Genomic DNA, 22901 nt, shown 5'->3' on the forward strand with positions numbered 1-22901 from the left:
TGCTACATGCAAAATCTTCACCTGTCCAGCCATCCTTAGTGCCATGCCAGCTCAGATGTCATCCCCCCAAATTCCCAAACATCGACAGCCCTCTGTAATCAGAGTTCACTGATCATAAAGGACATAGATTCATCAAGGCTACATCAAATAATAACAAGTTACATTTATTGGGTACTTACTGTGTTGCAGACACAGTTCTAAGCCTTAGATATCTATTGATTCATTCAGTCCTCATATCCATCCTATAAGTTACTATTATTATCCTCATATTACCCATGAGAAAATCGGGCACAGAGAGGTTAACTAACTTACCTGCTGCTACACCATTTAGTTCAGTTCAGTTGCTCAGTGATGTCTGACTCTTTGTGACCCCATGAATTGCAGCACGCCAGGCCTCCCTGTCCATCACCAACTCCCGGAGTTCACCCAAACTCATGTACATCGAGTCGGTGATGCCATCCAGCCATCTCATCCTCTATCATCCCCTTCTCCTCCTGCCCCCAATCCCTCCCAGCATCAGGGTCTTTTCCAATGAGTCAACTCTTTGCATGGTCAAAGTACTGGAGTTTCAGCCTCAACATCAGTCCTTCCAATGAACACCCAGGACTGGTCTCCTTTAGGATGGACTGGTTGGATCTCTTTGCAGTCCATGGGACTCTCAAGAGTCTTCTCCAGCACCACAGTTCAAAAGCATCAATTCTTCGGCGCTCAGCTTTCTTTATAGTCCAACTCTCACATCCATACATGACCACTGGAAAAACCATGGCCTTGACTAGACAGACCTTTGTTGGCAAAGTAATGTCTCTGCTTTTTAATATACTATCTAGGTTGGTCATAACTTTCTTTCCAAGCAGTAAGTGTCTTTTAATTTCATGGCTGCAGTCACCATCTGCAGTGATTTTGGAGCCCCCAAAAATAAAGTCTGCCACTGTTTCCACTGTTTCTCCATCTATTTCCCATGAAGTGATGGGACCAGATGCCATGATCTTAGTTTTCTGAATGTTGAGCTTTAAGTCAACTTTTTCACTCTCCTCTTTCACTTTCATCAAGAGGCTTTTGAGTTCCTCTTCACTTTCTGCCATAAGGGTGGTGTCATCTGCATATCTGAGGTTATTGACATTTCTCCCAGCAATCTTGATTCCAGCTTGTGCTTCTTCCAGCCCAGCGTTTCTCATGATGTACTCTGCGTATAAATTAAATAAGCAGGGTGACGATATACAGCCTTGATGTACTCCTTTTCCTATTTGGAACCAGCCTGTTGTTCCATGTCCAGTTCTAACTGTTGCTTCCTGACCTGCATACAAGTTTCTCAACAGGCAGGCCAGGTGGTCTGGTATTCCCATCTTTTGAAGAATTTTCCACAGTTTGTTGTGATCCACACAGTCAAAGGCTTTGGCATAGTCAATAAAGCAGAAATATGTTTTTCTGGAACTCTCTTGCTTTTTTGATGATCCAGCTGATGTTGGCAATTTGATCTCTGGTTCCTCTGCATTTTCTAAAACCAGCTTGAACATCTGGAAGTTCACAGCTCATGTATTGCTGAAGCCTGGCTTGGAGAATTTTGAGCATTACTTTACTAGCATGTGAGATGAGTGCAATTGTATGGTAGTTTGAGCATTCTTTGGCATTGCCTTTCTTTGGGATTGGAATGAAAACTGACCTTTTCTAGTCCTATGGCCACTGCTGAGTTTTCCAAATTTGCTGACATATTGAGTGCAGCACTTTCACAGCATCATCTTTCAGGATTTGAAATAGCTCAACTGGAATTCCATCACCTCCACTAGCTTTGTTCGTAGTGATGCTTTCTAAGGCCCACTTGACTTCACATTCCAGGATGTCTGGCTCTAGGTGAGTGATCACACCATCGTAATTATCTGGGTTGTGAAGATCTTTTTTGTACAGTTCTTCTGTGTATTCTTGCCACCTCTTCTTAATATCTTCTGCTTCTGTTAGGTCCATACCATTTCTGTCCTTTATCGAGCCCATCTTTGCATGAAATGTTCCCTTGGTATCTCTAATTTTCTTGAAGAGATCTCTAGTCTTCCCCATTCGGTTGTTTTCCTCTATTTCCTTGCATTGATCGCTGAGGAAGGCTTTCTTATCTCTCCTTGCTATTCTTTGGTACTCTGCATTCAAATGGGAATATCTTTCAGATGACCATTATATCTACTACTGTGGGAAGGAATCCCTTAAAAGAAATGGAGTAGCCATCATGGTCAACAAAATAGTCTGAAATGCAGTACTTGGATGCAATCTCAAAAACGACAGAATGATCTCTGTTCATTTCCAAGGCACACCATTCAATATCACGGTGATCCAAGCCTATGCCCCAAACAGTAATGCTGAAGAAGCTGAAGTTGAACAATTCTATGAAGACCTACAAGACCTTTTAGAACTAACACCCAAAAAAGATGTCCTTTTCATTATAGGGGACTGGAATGCAAAAGTAGGAAGTCAAGAAACACCTGGAGTAACAGGCAAATTTGGCCTTGGAATACGGAATGAAGCAGGGCAAAGGCTAACAGAGTTCTGCCAAGAGAACGCACTGGTCATAGCAAACACCCTCTTCCAACAATACAAGAGAAAGACTCTACACATGGACATCACCAGATGGTCAACACGGAAATCAGATTGATTATATTCTTTGCAGCCAAAGATAGAGAAGCTCTATACAGTCAGCAAAAATAAGACCGGGAGCTGACTGTGGCTCAGATCATGAACTCCTTATTGCCAAATTCAGACTTAAATTGAAGAAAGTAGAGAAACCACTAGACCATTCAGGTATGACCTAAATCAAATCCCTTATGATCATACAGTGGAAGTGAGAAATAGATTTAAGGGACTACATTTGATAGACAGAGTACCTGATGAACTATGGACAGAGGTTTGTGACGTTGTACAGGAGACAGGGATCAAGACCATCCCCATGGAAAAGAAATGTAAAAAAGCAAAATGGCTGTCTGAGGAGGCCTTGCAAATAGCTGTGAAAAGAAGAGAAGCTACACCATTTGCAATTTATAAATACTGAATAAATTCACTGATATGAGAGCAAGCAGGGAATTAGAGCTAGCCAAAAGATGGAGACGAAGTCAGGGGCTGAGGGTGCCACTGGCCCTTGGTCTCTTCTGTCCATCTCTGCTTCTCTGCCTCCTTTGTCCTCCTGCTTGTCTCCCGCACAACACAGCCCACCCCACCCCTGCCTACATAGGATTTTCCATATCAGGTGCCCACCAGCTCCAAACTTGTCCCTAACTCACCAAATGGAGATTTCTGATTGGAGAGTCAGCCAGTGGTGTGCTGGTCAACGTTTAGCAACTGACTCTTGGAGGAAAACGAAAGGACAACCCGAATGACGATTTACTGGCTTATGTAACAAGTCAGTGCTGGGACTGGGCCAGGTACAGGACTCCGTGATGTGTCTCCGGCTCTCCTCTTGGCTTTGTTCGGAGTCAGCTTCATCCTGGGACTCCTGCAGCAGCAGCAACAGCAGCTCCAGTTTCACAGCCTCCAGCTATCCCAGTGACTGAGGGGACCAAGAAGGCCCCTTCACACACAGCTTCCCCATGGGGGGTCGGGGGGTCAATGTTTTGATTGCCTAGGAGGGAAATGCAGGAATTCCCCAAGAGCTTAGCAAGGCTGGCCCTGGGAGAGAGAAATTGACTCAACCATGAGTCCCCATGGAGGACTGCACTCCTCGGAGCCCTCGTGGTTCTTGGCTGCAAGTGATGGACACGAGACAGGCCATTTCCCTTCCTTCCCAATTCTGGAGGGGGTGGCGCGGGGGAGGGGAGAGGAGCGTGGAAAGGTGCCCCCCGGCCCCGCCCTCGCACAGAGCACACACACCGCTGCCACCCGGCTGCAGGTACAGTTTATTCTTCACAACAGAGAAATACAAAGAGCAGAGGGTTTGGGATTCCTGTTTCTTGCCCCCTTTTGTGTCTTCCCCTACATTTGACCTTTTTCTCCTCCCCAGCCCTTTTCTTAAATAGAACGCAAACTGTGTTCCTGAAGCGCATTGGGGGGGGAGCACCTGCCCTCACCTCCCTGCCACCACAATGCAGACTGAGAAGCCAACAGACTGTTTTCTCTTTTTTAATAAGGTAACTAGTTCTAAATACGGTGGCCTGGAGGTCCCATAGAAAAAAAGCAAAGGGTGTTAACAGTATGTATAACAGCGTATTTACAGGGTAGTAACATGCGGACGAAAAGCTACAATACTGAGTATCAGACGACGCAAGTCAAACAAAGGGGTGGGGGCGGGGCGGAGAACTCCGTGGGAAAAGAAACCCCGGGAGACGTTAAACTGGTAAATCAATGGCGAGTTAAGGCTTAAAAAGTGTATAAAAATAACACAGTTAATATTCAAAACGGAACTCCAGATACAGAATATATAGATGAGTTTCTGTCTAGTTTTCTTTTTTTTTTTTTCCCCAGGGGATGTAGAGGGGGCTTCTCCGGGCTCTGTACATAGTTCCTATATACACGGACACGCATGGCTTTCAGATTGGGGTGTGTCTGTGGGGGCTGAGGGCAGGGTCTGCTCTTGGGACCCTCCTCCCCAAGGATCTGTTCCCTGCCGAGCGGCCTAGGGCCTGGGCTGGGGATCCCCCTCCATGGCAGGGAAGACAAGTAACCCCTCCTTGGGCACTGCCCCAAGCGGAGGAAATTCTGCAGAGCGGAGGGGATCCTTGCCCCAGGCCCACTCCCTCCCCCGCTGCCCACAGTCTGGGATGGTGGGAGAGGTAGCCGATAGGTTTCCTGGCCAGCACTGAGGTAGACTGGGGTGGTCTTCAGGGCAGTGGGGGCACCGGGTCTTACCCAGCCCGCCCCACCCCGTGTCCCTGGGCCTGCGCCCAGCCCAGCCAACCCTGCACCCTTCGGTCCTGCGGACCTCCCGGCCCCTCTCCATCTGTCTCCTGAAGCCCGGGCAGCCCTGGTAGCTGCCACGTCCCTCTGCTCAGTGATGCCCAGGGCGCAGCTCTGGAGGCTCGAGCTGGCAGCCGGCGGGGGGGCGAGTGGCTCACTCCAGCTGCTTCCTGCCCCTCCCACCGGGGAGCCCCACTGTGGTCCAGACTCTCAGGCCTGCGCCTTCCCCTCAAGACCCGAGGCCGCGGCAAGAGAAGGTCCCACGCAGCCCTCCGGGTCTCTGTGTCCATCTGTCCGGTTCTTTTCATTTCTCGGTCTTAGCAGCACCAACTTCTTGGCCAATAAATATCTTTTTTTTTTTGTTATTTTCCAAAACAAACTTAAAACAAAACAAAACAAAAAAAACAGTGAAGCAAGTGAAGGATGGGGGAAGAAAAGGAAAACCCAGCGGAGAGGTTCAAAGTGCTCTGAGATCGTCTTTGGATGCCACCAAAACAGTCCAGAATCTTGCAGTTGGCCTGGCCGCCCCCGGGGCTGGACCGGGCAGGGCTTCTGCGGCCCAGGCTTTCTGGAAGGTCAGGAAGGTCATGAGAGAGCTCGGCTGTTCCTGGAGGGCCCCTGGAGGGAGTCGGGCCGGTGCTGCCTGGGTCTGTGTCTGCCAGTGGGCAGGACGGGGCGGCGCCTTGGGTCGGCTCAGATGAGGGAAATTCGCACCGGGATGCTGGGGGACTCCGTCCTCTGGGGCGAGTGATGGCTCACCAGGTGCTCCACCACTGTGTGTTTGGACATGTGCTTCATCAGGTAGGTCTCCTGCGGGCAGGGGTGAGATTCAGAACTTAAAACCAGCTGCTGGCAAGGGCGCAGGGGGAGCTGCAGTTCCTATAAGCGGCCACTGGAGGGCTCCTGGGTAGATGAGCCGGCTAGAGGTGGACAGCCACAGCTTTGGGGGTGCCAGATGGACATTGGTATTGGTTGCAGGGATACTGCATTTCTGCCAGTGGTGGGGGCTGGTTCATTTACCAGAGTCGGAGCCCACTGTGTGCTGACTAGAGAACAGGCAGGCATCAGGCTCGTCCCTCAGCAGTGACCACCTGGAACTCTCTAGGACCAGGCCATTAACCAATCAGCTGCAGTGGAGTCCTGTCCAGTGGAGCAGACCTGCCCCCATCTGGCCGGTGCTCCCCGTGAGGGTGGAGCAGTAGGCCGCGGGTGACCCTGGCTCTGCCATTTCTCAGCAGTGGAACGCTGGACCAGTCAGCTCGCCCCTCTAAGCCTTAGTTTCCTCCTCTGCAGGCAGGGATGGGGAAGGAAGGACTTCACAGGGTAGCTATGGTGATGAGGGTAAAGCTCTTAGCAAGCAGCAGGGCTGAGGGGACCACTGCTTCCCTAGTCTCTACATTTCATTCTAAGTGGTGATGGGAGCCCCAGCAGAAGCATCCCCAAGCTCTCCCCTCCCTTGGGAAGAATTGGGGCCTGATCTGACTGGTGACTTTAGAAGCATAAACTGGGCATGCTCGGTTCGTCCTTTGAGCACCACCCCAGCTTCGGCTGAGTCTGACCTGAGACACCCAAGACTGGGTGGGTGAGGTGACCCAAGGCTCACCTGCAGACCCACAGGCCCTCACACTAACCTGCCTGGTGGTGCTCTGGTTTCCATCTGCCACTTCTTGGCTTCCTACCTCAGTTTGCTCAACATCGGGCAGAGGAAGCCGTCAAATGTGGTGACAAAGTGCTATCAACCACCACCAAAGGGAAGCAGTCAGCAAAATCCAAACGAGGAGACTATTCTTCAGTGAGTAAGTTGCAAAGAAAAGGCAGTTGGGATCAGGGTGGGGGCAAGGAAGAATAGTTTAAAAGCTATACTGACCCAGTGCAATGTAAGAATTTTATTTGGATCTTGATTAAAAAATAAAATTTATAAATAAATAAAATTATAAATTATGCCATCCATGAGACAAATGAAAATGTGAATACCAACTGAGTATTTGATGATATTAAGGACTATGGTGAATCATTTTAAAGTATTATAAAGGTATTGTGGATAAGTTAAGACACAAAGTGAAAATTTTCAGATGGAACAATATGTCAGTTTTATTTCAAAAAAACAGGGATATGGATGAGGAAGGACTGGTTGATGCCAGGTCCTGGGGTCTGATGGCAGCCTGGCACCTGGTGCAGTCTGATGCAGTCTGGGGTCTGATGGCAGCGTGCATGCGTGCTCAGTTGTGTCTGACTCTTTGCGACCCCATAGACTGAAGCCCGCCAGGTTCCTCTGTCTATGGGATTTCCCAGGCAAGAATACTGGAGTGGATTGCCATTTCCTCCTCCAGAGGATCTTCCCCACTCAGGGATCGAACCCAGATCTCCTGTATCTCCTGCACTGACAGGATTCTTTACCTCTGAGCCACCTGGGAAGCCCCAACGGAAACATGAGGGCTCACTAGTCACAAATGTTTCTTTTATGTACTACAGTAGTTTAAACGTCAATCCACTAAAATGTTTTTTCAGAAAAGGTAATTATTCTTGTTCTGTGGAGTCTAGTCAGGCCCAGTTCAGGGTGGGGCCTTAGGCCAGGTGAGATCTGACAGCCCCTTTCTCCCAGAGTTCAGATCCCCTCTAAGAACCATGGCTCTGAAGGCTGGTGACCCCTCCTTTAAGGTGCGATCCATCTGCCCCCTCCAGCCAAAGTGAACTTTCAAAATAACCCTCCTGGACAGTCTTCTCCCCATGGTCCCCACTCCACCTGGGAAAACATGCAAACTTCCTAACAGGGCCCCACAGCCTCATGTGACCTAATTATTTTTCAGTTTCTGGAACACACTGCGTTGGTTCCACCTAGGGTGTTTGCATTCACTGTCCCCCTGCTTGGAAAGTTCCTCCCCTCCTCTTCTCCTCACCTGGAATTATCCCCCACGCCTTCTTCTAAATGCTACTTCCTCACACACCTACCCCAAACCATCTCCCTTCCCCAACTCCATTTTATCCTCCCTGCAGCTGTCTTTCAAAACATATGTTTCTTTTTTTCCTTTATAGCTGAGGTTCTCAATCAGAGGCAATTTCTCCCCCAAGGGACATTTGGCAATGTCTAGAGGCATTTTCCAAGAGCGGTTGCTAAGTGGAATGTGGCCAAGGATGTTGCTAAACATCCTATAATGCTCAGGGCAGCACCCCCAGAAAAACGTCAGCGTGGGCCGAGGTTGAGAAAGCCTGCTGGAGAGCAGTTGCCGTGGCCTGTCACTACATATTCACTTGTGTGGTTACTTGTTTAACGTCCGTCTCCAGCAGTAGACTCTTAACCTGCCTGGGGGCAAAGAATACGTCTGTCTGATTCATCCTGATTCCCAAGTGCCTGGCACAAGTGTTCAGTAAACACTGAGTAAATAAATAACTGTGTTAGCTGAGGTCTATCAGGCGCTGACTCTGCCAGTCAACAGTGCTATGAGTTAACAACTATTAGCTCCTCCATCTTACAGATGAGGAAACTGAGGCTTGGGGATCACTGGGTACATGTGGGGGTCTGTTAACCAGAATATCTGATTAGGCTGAAGGATACACATGAGTGACTCACCTGGACTCCCTCCCCTGGGTCTGAAAGGCCCTTGTTTAGGGAAATCCCCACCGGAGGATAGGGGATTGGCACCTTTCTGGCCCTGTTTGGACCTTTCCTGGTAGATCACCTTTCCAGGGCCAGGTCACTATGCCCCCTTGTGGCCATGATAGGGGTTGCAGCTTCCCCAGTGGGGAAAAGGCCCCTTCCTTCCCTGGCCCTGGGAAGCAGGGTGACAGGCCCCCTCCACCACTGCCTGGAGGAAACCACGCCTCTGGCACCCAGGCTAAAAGGCTGCCTGAGAGGAGCTTAGCCTGAGGCAGCCAAAAACAGAACGGGGAAGTGGATGGCCCAGCTCTGACATTCACTGTGATCTTACCCTCTTCCAGGGCCTCAGTTTCCTCATCTGGAGAACGGGAGCATCAGTACAGGTCTGAGGGGGCTGGGGTGAAGGAGAGGCTCCCAGGGGCCCGGCACTCACCGAGGTGTAGGCCCGCCCGCACATGCTGCAGCAGTAGGCCTTGGCGTGCTTGATGGCATGGGCCGAGAGGTGGATCTGCAGGGAGGCGGAGTCCGAGTAGGCCCGGTAGCAGTTGGGACACTTGTAGGGCTTGTCCTTGTTGTGCTGGCGCTGGTGAGACTGTGGGGAGCACAGCAGGGGTCAGGAGGCAGCTGGGCTCCCCTGGAGGGGGTGGAGGGAGCCGTGCACCTAGCAGGCGGGGTGGGCAGGCAGGCACTCACCTGGAGGTTGGAGAGCTGAGTGAAAGCCTTTTCGCAGCCAGGATGTGGGCACTTGTAGGGTCTGTCACCTGTGTGGATTCTGCAATGGGGAGCCCAGTGAGGTGGAGTCCCTGGCAGGTCCCCCAGGCCAGCTCCAGCCCCCAAGCCCTTGGCTGGCCTGCCCCACACCTCTGGCCCCCAAGCCTCCCAGGCTCCCTGCTCCACACACTTTCCCCTGACCCCGAGTGAGCCCCAGACAAGAGCTGGGACTTCAAAGGCGAGCCCTGTCCTTTCTTCTCCAGCCTCCCACTGCTGGTCTGTGACCAGAGCCTCCAGGCTCCTCACAGGGCCCCACTAAACCCAGCCCTCCACTAGCACCTACTCAGGCCTCGTAATCACTGTGGTGGGCTTACTTTGACTGCATTCTGCCCCTCTTCTAAAAGTCACCTGCAGACCAACCCAATGAAAAGAACAGATTCACAGCTTTGCCAGGACCTTTCCTGCCTGCCTGCCTCTCTCAGGAGACAACTCCCCAGTTGGCCCCCAGTTTCTATGTCCTGCCTACTCTCACCCCCACCCCCAATGTGGCTATCTGGTCACCCCAGCTACTGAGAGACTTCAGGGCAGGGTGGCCCTGAAGGTCAGCCCCTCTGTGTCCTTCCTGTGAGCCCCTTTTTGTTCTCATCCTGGTTCCACCATTTACTAGCCGGGTGACCGTGGTCAAATCACTGAGCCTCAGTTTCCTCATCTGCAAAATGGGTATAAAAATGCAGTCGTCCACCTCACTGGGTAGGCTTTGTGAAGATTACATTAGTAATATGCAAAGGGGCTTAGCCAAATATCAGCACAAAGTCAGCACTCCATCACCACTTACCATTATTATTATTATTCATTCATTTAACAATTACTGTGTCGGGCACCTGTGTGCCAGGAACCACCCTGGGTGCTCAGAACATATAAGTGAACAAAACAGACAAACTCACTGCCTTGTGGAAACAAACAAGCAAGCATGAAATAAGTAAGTAAAGTGTGTGTAGAAGGTAATAAGCGCTCTGAGAAGAAAGCGGATGAGAGGGGTCATGTCGGGGTGTAATCTTAAATAGGGTGGTGGGGGTCCTCACTGAGAAGGAGACTTGGGAGCAGTGACTTCAAGGCTGATGGCTGCACTTTCTGATGGCTGTTGCTGCTTGCACTCGCCCAGCAGCCAGGTGAGGATGGAGGGGGACTGGGATCTAGTGCAAAACAGGCTCAAGAGCGCTGCGCACACACAGGGACGGGAGGCCCTCCCTGCTCTCCTAGGCTTGTCTTCAGTCATCTGCTCCGCAAATCCTGTGCCAAGCAGGTGGGCAATGAAATGCAGGCTAGACATGGACCTCTTTTGCCTAAGTTGCCAACAAGCATTAGATGAGAGGGGGAAGTCCAGCTCTGACCGTGTGGTCCACCTCCTTCCCAAAAGCCCCAACCCCCTTGGTTTACTCTGCCCATCAACAGATTCATCAAACAACTAAGGTCCCTCTGGCCAGGCCCTGTGCTGACCAGGCTGGAATAAGGAACACTCCCTGCCATCAGTGAGCCCATGACCTTGACTGCCCACTATGAACACTGACAGTCCAGATCCCTAGAGTGCCAGTCAGGGCCCTTCACCTGCGATCAGCCTCACCTTTCTGCTCCTGCACCCTGCGTCCTGGTAGGAGGACCATTTCTCATCGGCAACCGTGTCTGATGGATGCTTCTGCTCACCACCCCTGTGCCCTGGCTGCATCCTCAGCACGTGACCGCCCCCTCCTCTGTTTTCTCTAGTAGACGGGGAGCCCCAAGGGCAGGGACAGTGCATCTCAGGCTGCATGGAGACAGGCCAGGTGGAGCTGGGCTGCAATTCTGAGGACCTCTGTTCTACCTGCACATTTAGGGGTGTCACATGTTTGGGGACATCATCCCAGGCAGCTGCACCCCGTCTCTACAATGGGAGCACCTTAACGGTCACCTGGACCAGTTGCACCTGCTGCCAGAAACCTTCCGTTTCATCCTATCCTTGTCCCCCTTAGGGCTTGGAACTTGGTCAGCTAGGGGTCAGGTGGCAGAGGGGACCAAGGCACCCCAGGATGTATGCTGATTTTGTTTTAAACCCCACAATGCCCACCCCAAAGTCCTTGCCTCCCACTGCTGCCCAGGTCATGCCTCTTCCCCGCCCCAAGGCTCCAGCCCGGCCGCCTCCCCTCCACCCCACCCTGAACATTTCAGGTCCCTTCCTACCTTCGTCTTGTATCCAGACTGCTCCTCTTCTACACACAGTCTCCCCCCAGCTCATACCTGGCTAGAACCTAGACTCCAGGTCCCAGTATAAAAGCCCCTTGATCGGGGAAGCTTTTCCTGACACCCCAGACTAGGCCTGGCCCCTGCACCTACCCCTGAGCAGAAGTCTGTGTGTGGGCACGTGCTTTGTCAATGTCTAGTCACTGACACTGGCTCCCTCCCTCCTTGAGAGCAAGAATGCTCTTGGTCTCTTCACCACCATCATCCCAGGGCCTGGCACAGGCTCCTCAGAGAGGACTTGAAACACAGGAAGGTGAGTTCTTTCCTCCTGAAGTCAGTCACTGACAGCAGTACTACGCTTCACATCATCACCACCTATCCTCACCACCTACTCCTCAGGGTATGTCGTAAGTGTTTGTTGACTGACTGACTGATGGTTCTCCAGGGATACCAGGTCCTTGCTTTAGACCTTGCTCCTCTGGCCTCCACCCCGAGTGCCCCAGCTGCCCAGCCTCCTTCCTAGACTCTCAGTTTCAGCCTCTCCTCTCCTGACCTCCACCACAGCAGCAGTGTGGGATCCGACCTTGTCACAGCCCTGCTTCACACCCCTACGTTACCCCCTTTTCTGGGACAGAATCCAAATCCCCAGCCCCCGACCAGCCTCTGAGCCTTGGCTCGTGCCATTCCCCTAGTTGGGAACACCATTCCCATCTCTCACTAGAAAGGGCTATGGACCCTTCCACACCCAACCCAGATGATCCTCCCCAACCTCCATCACATATTTCCCGCTTTCATGGGATTTTTCACATCCATCGGCCTCCCAGGTCGCGGTAGGAGTTCTTTTGGCCCAGAGCCTGCCTCTGGCCACTGATCTCTCATTATGCATGGCACTCAGCACTGGGCTGGCTCAGAAGGGCTTCAGGGAGCCACAGTTCCCCTGATAACTGGCCCCCAAGTTCTTCAGCCTCTGAAATTCAAGTCAGGGCCGTGTCCTCAATTCCAAAATGAGTCATCTCTTTGTAGGGCATCTTCCCACTAGGGGAGCACCTGGCCCTGACTCCCAACATCTGTAGTGATGGGGGGGAGCTCACCACCGACTCCAGGCATGGGCAGTGCAAGGAGGCAGAGCTGAAATCAGTGCCTCTGGGCTGCTCCTTCACCCCACTAACCGCCCCAAGCTCACCCTGGCATCCAGAAGACTCGCCTTGCTCTCCTGCCTGGACCTCGCCCCACCTTCTTCTGCAGCCTGACTTCCCAACCCCACCCACCTCCACGCACCCCCACCAAGCCACAGGCTGCACCTTGGCACTCTGGCTCACATCTCACTTCTGCCTCCTCTTAGCGGGGTGGCCTTGGGCAAGAGACTTTGCCTCCCTGAGCTCCAGTTTCCTCACCTCTAAAATGGGGATAACAATAAGGATTGTAGAGACTTTCCCGGTGGTCCAGTGGTTAAGAATCTGCCTTTCAATGCAAGGGATTCAGGTTCAATCCCTGGTCTGGGAACTAAGATCCCACGAGGCAAGTAAGCCCACGTGCCACAGCTACTGAGCCTGTGCTGCTGCTGCTGCTAAGTCGCTTCAGTCGTGTCTGACTCTGTGCGACCCCATAGACAGCAGCCCACCAGGCTCACTTGTCCCTGGGATTCTCCAGGCAAGAATACTGGAGCGGGTTGCCATTTCCTTCTCCAATGCATGAAAGTGAAAAGTCAAAGTGAAGCCGCCTGTGCTCCCCACGAAAGATCCCACATGCCGCAACTAAGACTTGACGCACCCCAAAATAATAAATATTTTTTAAAAAATATGGATTGTTAAGGACTGTAACTTACAGAAGGAGCGTTCCTAAGACATTTTCACAACGTTAGCTTTTAATACACTCACATCTCTTTTAAGATAATTTATGAAAAACAAAGGGGGAATTTATTCTATGTTTAAATAGAATTATCGAGAAGTCATTAGTTACCATTTATCCTCTATCTTCCAGGTAAGAAATGGCATGTTACATTGAGTGACTTAGTCCCACTGTGTTTTGTAACTAAAACAATGATAGACACAGTAAAAATGGACCTTCCTTGAGATGGCTCTCTCTCTGTGGCACTTTTCAGATTCATTGTCTCTTATTGAGAAACAGGTTCATGCTGTGTAAGGACTTTATGGATACCCTGTACGGACTTTATGGATACCCTGTATGTATACAAAGTAGGTATAAGGCATACCTTGCACGCCTTACGCGGGAGCGGACACTTGGAAGCTCTCTGACAAGGAGCGGTTGCTGCTATGATGTCACTGTCATCACACTTGGGAAACCGACCCTGCCACAATTAGCATCGCACATGCACACAGCATCACAAAGCCAGGAGGAGGAAAACAGAGGCAAAGCCCACTCCGCAGCCTGAATAAACAGGCACAGCCAGGGCCACTGTCTAGCAGGTGTTCCCCAAACAGGTAAAAACACCGAGCCCTTTCTCAGACCTCACAAACTGACTCCCTCATGAGGGCTAGTTTATGAGGACTAACCCCCTCATAAAACAAGGTTACCCCTGATTTCTGCGTCATGGCATTGACAGCTGTGTTACCTACAGATGTGTTACCTCATCTACAGAAACACAAGACATCTGCTGTATCTCTACCATGAATAGACTCACTGCAAATTCCTGTTCATTTCTCCTTAAAGACACGTGGTATTTATGACTTACAGGGCTGACCCTTCTGAAGTCTGGATTTCCGCAAACACTTTGCGAGTCACCTTTCCATCTTGTGCCTTCCTTTCACAGATGGAGGTCCCACCCAGACGCTCCAGAGCCGCCAGGCCACTCAAACTACACGAGCCCCCACATGCTTCCAGGCACAGCTCTCTCAACTCCCAGGGGGATCTGGCTCAACCTGCTTCTAGCTCCACTTTTACTACTTGACCGGAGCTGGTTCTGTTTTGACATGACCTTCTTTTACCCCCTTTATTGCTGGCACAATGTTGGGAAGATGGATTTGATTATATGCCTTGACCGTCTGGTTCTCGATCCAGGGGCAAAAAACAGGAGTCTCTGTGGAATAGTGGCAAACAAGAAACCTGGAATGTGGTTGCTTCTTTATGTTTGGCTTTTTTGGGTTTGTTTATCTAAAGGATTCTGGGACTTGCGGGCACTGGGGACACCCACCTCTTTGTCACTGGGTTAGGACACATTGGTTTAATTACATACGCCACTGCGTAATGACTAATAATTTGTCCTAAATGTTGATAGGACCCTCTTATGTTGCTTGTTTACTTTCCAACCACTATGAACTCAAATCACTCGGGAAAAAAAAGAGAAGGAAAAAAAACTGTGCCCTCAAGAACAGAGAGCAATCCCTGAACAAGGAACATTCTGACAAAATACTCTCCCCTCAAGGGCCTGTGAATTTTTTGTTTGGTCACAGCTTTAAATAATATTTTCAAACAAACAGCTATTTCTGAAAACACTAGGATTCTAATTATCACTTGCTACTGGGTTTATTTCCTACCAGACTGACGCTCCAACTCTGCCTCCTCTGCCAGCTTTGTGCCTACTCTGCCAGATTTCTCAAATCCAGGCCCCCAATTCAGAATAATAAATTATCAAGGTATCTTTTACACCCAGATGCTCTTGGGAGTTTCCAGCTGGCCACTGGGCAACACCAAAGATTTGCTCCCCAGCTTTACAAATGCTCCCAATGAGAGCACGTTTTGTACTCTTCGCATTTTATTAATTAGCCAAACACTAGAGTACCCATGTTCTATGAAGTTTCTAGCATAAGAAAGTTGGCAAATCAAAAGAAAAGAAGCTCAATCTCCGAGTTAATTTTATGTGTGTATATATGTAATTACATATAATTTATATAAATATAATATATAGTAATATAATATGTAATATATAATTACATGTAATATAAACATATATATTTGTGTACTTTTTAAGATGGAGGAAAAAAACCCAACAATTTATTTTCATGTATAGAGAGACCAGCACTAGAAGTATCCATAGAGAAATGTCTTTGAAAAGATTTTTCTCCTAGATTTAACTACTTATTGGTACCAGTCATAACACACGCTTTGACAGTGACCCCCCAACCTTTTTGGCACAGTGACCAGTTTTGCAGAAGACAACTTTTTCACAGAGGGGCAGGGCAGTAGTCTCAGTATGATTCAACCCGATTATATTTACTGTGTACTATATTTCTATTATTATTACATAATATATAATAAAATGATACATGGTGCATAATATATATGATGACCTATAATGAAATAATTATTCAACTCACCGTTACGCGGAATCAGGTCATCAGGCATTAGATTCCCATAAGGAGCACACAAACTAGACCCCTCAGAGGCACAGGTCACAGCAGAGCTCCAACTTCTTTAAGAATCTACTGCTGCCACTGATCTGACAGGAGGTGGAGCTCAGGTGGCAATGCAAGCATTGGGGAGTGACTGTAAATACAGGCGACGCTTTGCTCGCTTGTTCACTGCTCGCCTCCTGCTATGCAGCCCAGTTCCTAACAGGCCATGGGCTGCTATTGGTCCATGGCCTGAGGGCTGGGGGCCGCTGTTTTACGAGATCAATTAAAAGATCATGATGATGAGTCAGTGCCTTTGCTGCCTGCAATATGCTCTGTGGGAATGTGAACTGGTACAGCCATGATGGACAGCAGCAAGGAGGTTCCTTAAAAAACTAAAAATAGAGCTACCATATGACCCTGCAATCCCACGCCTGGGCATATATCTGGAGAAAACATGATCCAAAAGGATACATGCACCCCGATGTTCACTGCAGCACTGTTTACAATAGCCAAGACATGGAAGCAACCTAGATGTCCATTGACAGATGAATGGATAAAGAAGTTGTGGTACATATACACAATGGAATATTACTCAGCCATGAAAAAGAATGAAATAATGCCATCTGCAGCAACATGGATGGATGCAGAGATTGTCATACTGAGTGAACTAAAGTCAGACAGAGAAGGAGAAATATCGTATGGCATCCCTTATATGTGGAATCTACAAGGAAATGAGAAAAATGAACTTACTTAAAAATAGGATAAGGCTCACACTTAAGAGAATGAACTTACGGTTGTCAGTGGGAAGAATGCGGGGAAGGGATAGTTAGGGGGTTTGGGATAGACATGTGCACACTGCTACATTTAAAATGGATAACCGACAAGGACCTACTGTTTAGCACAGGGCGCTCTGCTCAATGTCATGTGGCAGCCTGGATGGCAGGGGAGTTTGGGGGAGAATAGATACATGTATATGCATGGCTGAATCCCTTCCCTGTTTATCTGAAACTATCACAACACTGGGAATCGGCTATACCCCAATACAAAGTAAAAAGTTTAAAAAAATTTGCTCTGAATCTGAACAACTGATTATACATCACACCTGAACAGAGGACCCCACTCTCCTCCACTCTGATTTTGTTGAGTATGTGATAAATAGACCAGAGTCATTCAATCTTAGCAACACATCTGGCTCTCTGCCTCACACTTACGTAAAGCCCTGTGCTTCAGGTCAGAGCTTGAGTCTTCTGAAAGAAATATCAGGAGTGCGTGGCCTCAGGAGAGGACTGGACCAGTGCACTGGCTCTTTACACTTTGGGAAGAGACCTAGGGCACAGGCTTCCAAGATGCCCCATCACCATGACCTATACTGCCTGAGGCCAAGGCAGCCAGGATCCAAGTCTAGTCCAGAAGGAGATAATTTTGCAAAGCAGATAACTCCCCAAGATCAGGGAATAGGAATTATGATCTGGGACTGGATAAAAGTGACTTAATTGCAGTTAATATTCCATCTTCTAACAGAAATAGCTGCTAAGTCATGTCCGACTCTTGTGACTCCGTGGACTGTAGCCCGCTAGGCTCCTCTGTCCATGGGATTTCCCAGGCAAGAGTACTGGAGGGGGTTGCCATTTCCTCCTCCAAGGGATCTTCCTGACCCACGGGTCAACCCTGGGTCACCTGCACTGCAGGCAGATTGTTTACCAACTGAGCCATCACCAATATACGAGAAATCCCCCTTTTTTTTTCCTTTGATCTACCACTATTATTCAGTTTAGAAGGCTATATTTGAACAAACTAGACTAGAATATTCCTTAAATGGTTCCTTGCTCCAGTTAGTCCTGCAGAATCACAGAGGGTAGGGTGTAGGGGGACTATACACATTTAACATAAGCTGATGAAATATCAAGGAAATTTAAAAATGATAGTTCTATTAAAAAGACATGTAATTGGCCGTGTCTGCAAATCTACCCAGAACGATTGCTAAAAAATACTCAAAGTGCCTTTACTGAGACTTGTCCTTCGTAGAACCATTCGTTTCTCTAAACAGGTTCACTGAGAATCTGTCCTCCTTCCTAATGGGATATAATTGGGTAAATCAAATTTGTAACCATGACCATGCCAGAAATGTCACATTTGAAGACAAATTTCATTGAATTAGGCATGACAGCGTGATAGCAAGAAACAAGGCCTGTACTTCATAAGTGGGAATACAGCCTCCCCAGGCTTCCAGGAAACCGGACTGAATCTACTCCATGGCTTGTGGAATCCTTGCCTTTAAGGTTATGAGCAAAGTCATTCCTGCCAGCCCAGAAACACTGACCAATGAGGGATTCTCCAAACAGATGGTAACTCTCCCATCACAGGTTGTATAGGCACAACCTGAGCAAGAGGTGAAATCTGATGGGTCTAGGTTCCTAATCCTACGTAGGAACTTAGATAGATCTTTGATTAGATAACACGGTAAGAAAAATCTTTTCACACATACACAGATTAAAATTATAGCCCAGGGCCTTAAAAAATCTCCTGACAGAAGTTACGTTTCAAACCTTGGGGGTCACATGCTCTCATTTTAATAACCAAACAAGCAGAGGGACTTTGTTTACTGATCAGCACTTCACTGGGCTTTCCAGGTGGTATTAGTGATAAAGAACCTGCCTGCCAATGCAGGAGACATTAAAAGATGCAGGGCCAGATCCCTGGGTCAGGAAGATCCTCTGGAGGAGGGCATGGCATGGACAGAGGTAGCTACAGTCCATAGCGTTGCAGAGACTCAAACGCAACTGCAGCAACTTAGCACACGTGCATGCATATCCATAAAGCTAGCCAAACTTCAAAAAATAAATTCATGACAAAATCAGAAAGTTTCTGAAACTAATCTATGTGGTCAAATCCATGCCTTAGGAGGCATGGGGATGAGAAAAGCAGACTGATGCCATCTTGAGGTCATCCTGTTATTTGTTCCTTACCATCAAACCTACTCATCATGCCTCAAAGTCTGAGAAACAGACATAACATCTTGCACTCTGGGACAAAGCATACAAAGACAATGGACAGACATGGATAAATTACAAAAACAAAACCAAACCTCAGGTCCCTCTGTCTAGTCTTAGTGCCCGAAAGACAGAAACCCCTGAGCACTTTCTGTGAGTTACGAATTCTGCAGCAGAAACTACTTTATCCTGACTTTCGCAATGCTGATATTGGCAGACAGCCGTGCTTAGAGATACAAGAACCATCATGCGAGAAAACTGCTGGGCTCCTTTCCTCTGAAGAGATGAACTGTAATTTGGTAACCTTTAGTTTATTTCTTTAAATACTATGGTGTTTTTATTTGGTGAGCCAGTCTGATGCCTGTACTCCCCTGCAAAAACTTTTTTCCCTTAAAACATGTCTATCTCTGAATCTCCCTTTCACATATTCGACTAGACTGCACACCCTAAGAGGGCAGGAATCTGTCTCTGTTTTGTTCACTGCTGTGTTCCCAGCACCGAGGGGCATGCCTGCACATGGTGGGGGCTGTGTAAATATTCATTAAAGGGATGAATCACACGCCCTGGAAAAGTCAGTTCTATTTATTCCACAAATATTAAATAAATGCTTCACTGCTTAATATGTGCCACCCACTGGGGATGTGGAAATGGAGGAGACTGGGCCCTCACCTTCAAGAATCCCCAATATATTGGGGGTGGTGGGTAAATAACCAGGCAAGTCGAAGACAGTCTACCACTGCTTGGATGGGGAAGCCCAGGGGCTATGGAACCAGCACAGGGGGCCAGGGAGGGCTTCCTGGAGGAGGTTTTACTGACAGATGGATAAGAGAGGGCCAGAAAAACAAGGGAAAGGAGGGGGATGGTGCATCAGGTAAAGGACACAGCACATGCAAAGACAGATGACAAATGGTGGGCAGGGCAAGTAGTAAGAGTTGAGGCCAGGGAGGACCAAAGAGGCTGTATCACAAAAGGGCTTGTATGCCAAGCAAAAGAGTCTGGGGAAGGCACCTAGAGAAGGGCCTTGCATCGGGCGCAGGGGCTGAGCTGAAGCCAGCTGCAGCAGGGCAGCGCCAGGCTGGCCACTCACCTGGTGTGCTGTTGGAGGTGGGAGAGCTGTCGGAAGGACTTATCACAGTAGGAGCAGTGGTAGGGCTTGACGCCTAGGTGGATGCGCAGGTGCTGGGCCAGGTAGGAGGCGTTGGCAAAGGACTTGGAGCAGTGCGGGCACTTGTGGGGCTTGGCCTCTGTGTGCGACTTGGAGTGGATCTGCATCTCGGACTTGGTGAAGAAGGTCAGCGGGCATACCTTACACCTGCGGGCAAGAGGCAGCTTCACCCTGGGAAGATCCCTCCAACCATGCCTGGAGAGCTGAGGGGAGACCCTCTCTGTCAGAGAGACCTTGCACCAGGGCCAGAGCTTTGGGAGGAGGGCCCGGGGGGGTTGCTACAGGCAGGCCCCCAGCCTGGACATCCTCCCCTCGAGGCACGCTGACACCAGGCTGGGAAGCAGGCTTCCACCTCACCGGGAAGAGCTGCCTGCTGGGCCGTGGTTCTGGGAGAGGGGCTCCAACACTCGGTGAGTTCTCTGCCCTGGCTATAGACACTTTAGAATCATCTGGGGAGCTTTCTGAAATGGCTCATCCCAGGCCCTCCATATGCCTCCCCTCGATAAGTTAAATCAGAATTTCTGGAGGTACCGCCCTGGCACTGGCATTTCTGAAAAGCTCTCCAGATGATCCTAACATTGAGGGTTGACAATACTGCTTGAAGAGAGAAGGAAGTAGACTCTCAAAATCCCAGGCTGTGGGATTTTGGGTGGGAGGCGTCAGGAGGCCCCACCCCTCTGGGCCACAACCTCCACGTTCAAGCCTCTGGGCCCCCCTCTTTGCAATCTCCCACTGCTAGGCTCCAGAGGCAGCCCTGAGGCACCAGGTTCTGTCCCAAGCCCGCTGGACCCCTCCCACCAAGACCCCCACCTGTATGTCTTGCCCTCCTTGGCAGTCTCGCCCGAGGCCAGGATGGGGTAGGGGACTACGAGGACAGGCGGCCCCCCTGGGTTCTCCGCCTTGATCTTTTTCCGGCCGCGCTCGGACTTGGGGGGGCCAAGCAGGCCGTGGCCCTGGATTGTCTTGATGGAGTCCAGGAGGGGGGGGCTGGTGATCCCTGAGATGAGGGTGGGGGACGAGGCGATGAGGCGGCTCTGGCTCGTGGTGGTGGGTGTGGACGGGCTGCTGGTACCCGTGCCCGCGCTCGACTCCGACGTGCTCACAGCCGGGGTCCGGGAGGAGATTCCCAGACCTGTGAAGACATGGGGGTGGGGACAGGGGTGAGGGGCAGCCAGAGGCCAGGTCAGCCCCCGCCACCCAGCTGTGTGTCTCTGAGAGGTCGCCAGCCTTTCTGAGCCTCCCCTTCCCTTTGCAGAGTTTTACTCAGGGGTCAATAAATGAGAGCTGTGTAAGATTCTTTAGACATCTAAGGACAGTTGTTGTTAAGTCACTTTTGCAACCCCGTGATCTATAGCCCACCAGGCTCCTCTGTCATGGGATTTCCCAGGCAAGAATACTGGAGTGGGTTGTCATTTCCTTCTCCAGGGGATCTTTCCCACCCAGGGATGGAATCCCCTGTCTCCTGCATTGGCAAGTGGATTCTTTACCACTGAGCCACCAGGGAAGCCCATCTAAAGACTAAATGAGCCTGATTATCTATAACAGGGGCACTTTGGAAATCAGCCCAACAAAAAACAGACAAACAAAAAACTCTGAAGCACAAAGATGTTCACTACTATGTCATTTATAACAGCAAAAATCAGAGGCAACTGAAATATGCAATATTAGGGAAGGTTTCAATAAATTGTGATTAATTTTCTCTACTGAACATCAACTGCCCGATAAAAAGGAGACTGTAAAATTAAAAAAAAAAAAAAACAAACATTTAAGGCACAGAAAAAGTTAAGTAGGAGATGGAGATGCACCAACATGTGATATGGATGGTGGAATTAGGGGTAATTTTAAAACAATTTTTTTGGCTTAACTATCTGATTCTTTGACAACGAACTTTTCTTTTTTTAAGTTCTGTATTAACAGCTATTATTTTAAAAACAAAGGGACTAGAAACATTTATAACATCAAGAAAAGTACACCAAAAAATGAAAATGATATCTATCATACAGTTAAAACTACACTTGAAAAAAAAAAAAAGAAACCCCAAATTTGCGCACTGGAAAAGATAATATCCAGAGTTGACACAGGTATTTGGCGTGTGTGTCATACATGCTGGGAGTGTATGCTTATCAACCTTAATCATAAAGGGTGCTTTGGCAACAGCCATTAAAACTTCAAATGTACATGACTTCTGACAAAGTAATTCTAATTCTAGAAATTGCCCATAAAGAGATATTTATTTGCACATAAGCACAAAGATCTGTGTACTTGGACCTTCCATACAAAACTATGATCAGACAAAACTGGACACAGTTTGCTTATCCTCAGTAGGGACTGTGTAAAGAGATGTGGTTCATCACAAGATGAAGAACAGGGAAACCACGAAGATAAGACAGACATGCAGTGACGAGGAAAGAATGCCAAACTGCTGTCAGGTGAAAAAGCAAATCCTACACAGCATGAACCCACGTCTTCAAAAAATACACACATCCAAACAACATATGTATATACAGACAATATGTGTGTGTGTGTGAAAGCACAGGAAGAGGTCTGAAAAGAGACACACCAAACTATGTGTAAATTGTGCTTCTCTCTAGGGAGGGCAAAGAATTTGTTGGTAAAAGGAGATTTTCATACGTTATCTGCTTCCATATTATTTGAATTTTTTACCTGGTGAATTCATCCATTTTTTATATCTGTGATTAAAGGATAAAATAAAATAAATACAGAGAAAACATATGAAAATGCTAACAATAGTAGGACAAGGGTTAATTTTTTTTCTCCTTTCAGCTTGTCTGCAATTTCTAAATTTTCTATAATGACTATGAATTACCTTTATAATAAAAATGCACTGAATATGTTTATGATAAAATGGTGAGTAGGAAAAGAAATTAAAGGCATGGGTACAGCCTTACCACAAACTCAGCAAAACACACCCCCTGCACATTAAAAAACAAACAAAAACGATGGAAAAAGAAGGAAAGGGACTAAAGGCTCTCTAAGCTGCTGGGTTACAAGCTGGGGATTATGAGTGACTTTTTTTTTTCTCAGTTTCTTTTTTTCCAAATTTCCCT

General features: G+C 48.7%; 1 protein-coding gene across 2 annotated transcripts in view; it reads right to left on the reverse strand.

Moving 5' to 3' along the window:
• Positions 1–3852: 3852 nt before the first annotated feature.
• Positions 3853–22901, reverse strand: part of ZNF362 (zinc finger protein 362) — a 40557-nt gene continuing 21508 nt past the window's right edge. For both annotated transcript variants that reach the window (XM_061388647.1, XM_061388656.1), the window contains exons 5-9: positions 20644–20965; positions 19756–19980; positions 9155–9233; positions 8895–9053; positions 3853–5676 (exon numbers count right to left, since the gene is read on the reverse strand). In XM_061388647.1, the coding sequence (XP_061244631.1) occupies positions 5560–5676; positions 8895–9053; positions 9155–9233; positions 19756–19980; positions 20644–20965 (902 nt within the window). In that variant the 3' untranslated portion in view covers positions 3853–5559. The remainder of the gene's footprint in view (positions 5677–8894; positions 9054–9154; positions 9234–19755; positions 19981–20643; positions 20966–22901) is intronic.

Source organism: Bos javanicus, chromosome 2, assembly GCF_032452875.1.
Source record: "Bos javanicus breed banteng chromosome 2, ARS-OSU_banteng_1.0, whole genome shotgun sequence".
Classification (NCBI taxonomy): Eukaryota; Metazoa; Chordata; class Mammalia; order Artiodactyla; family Bovidae; genus Bos; species Bos javanicus.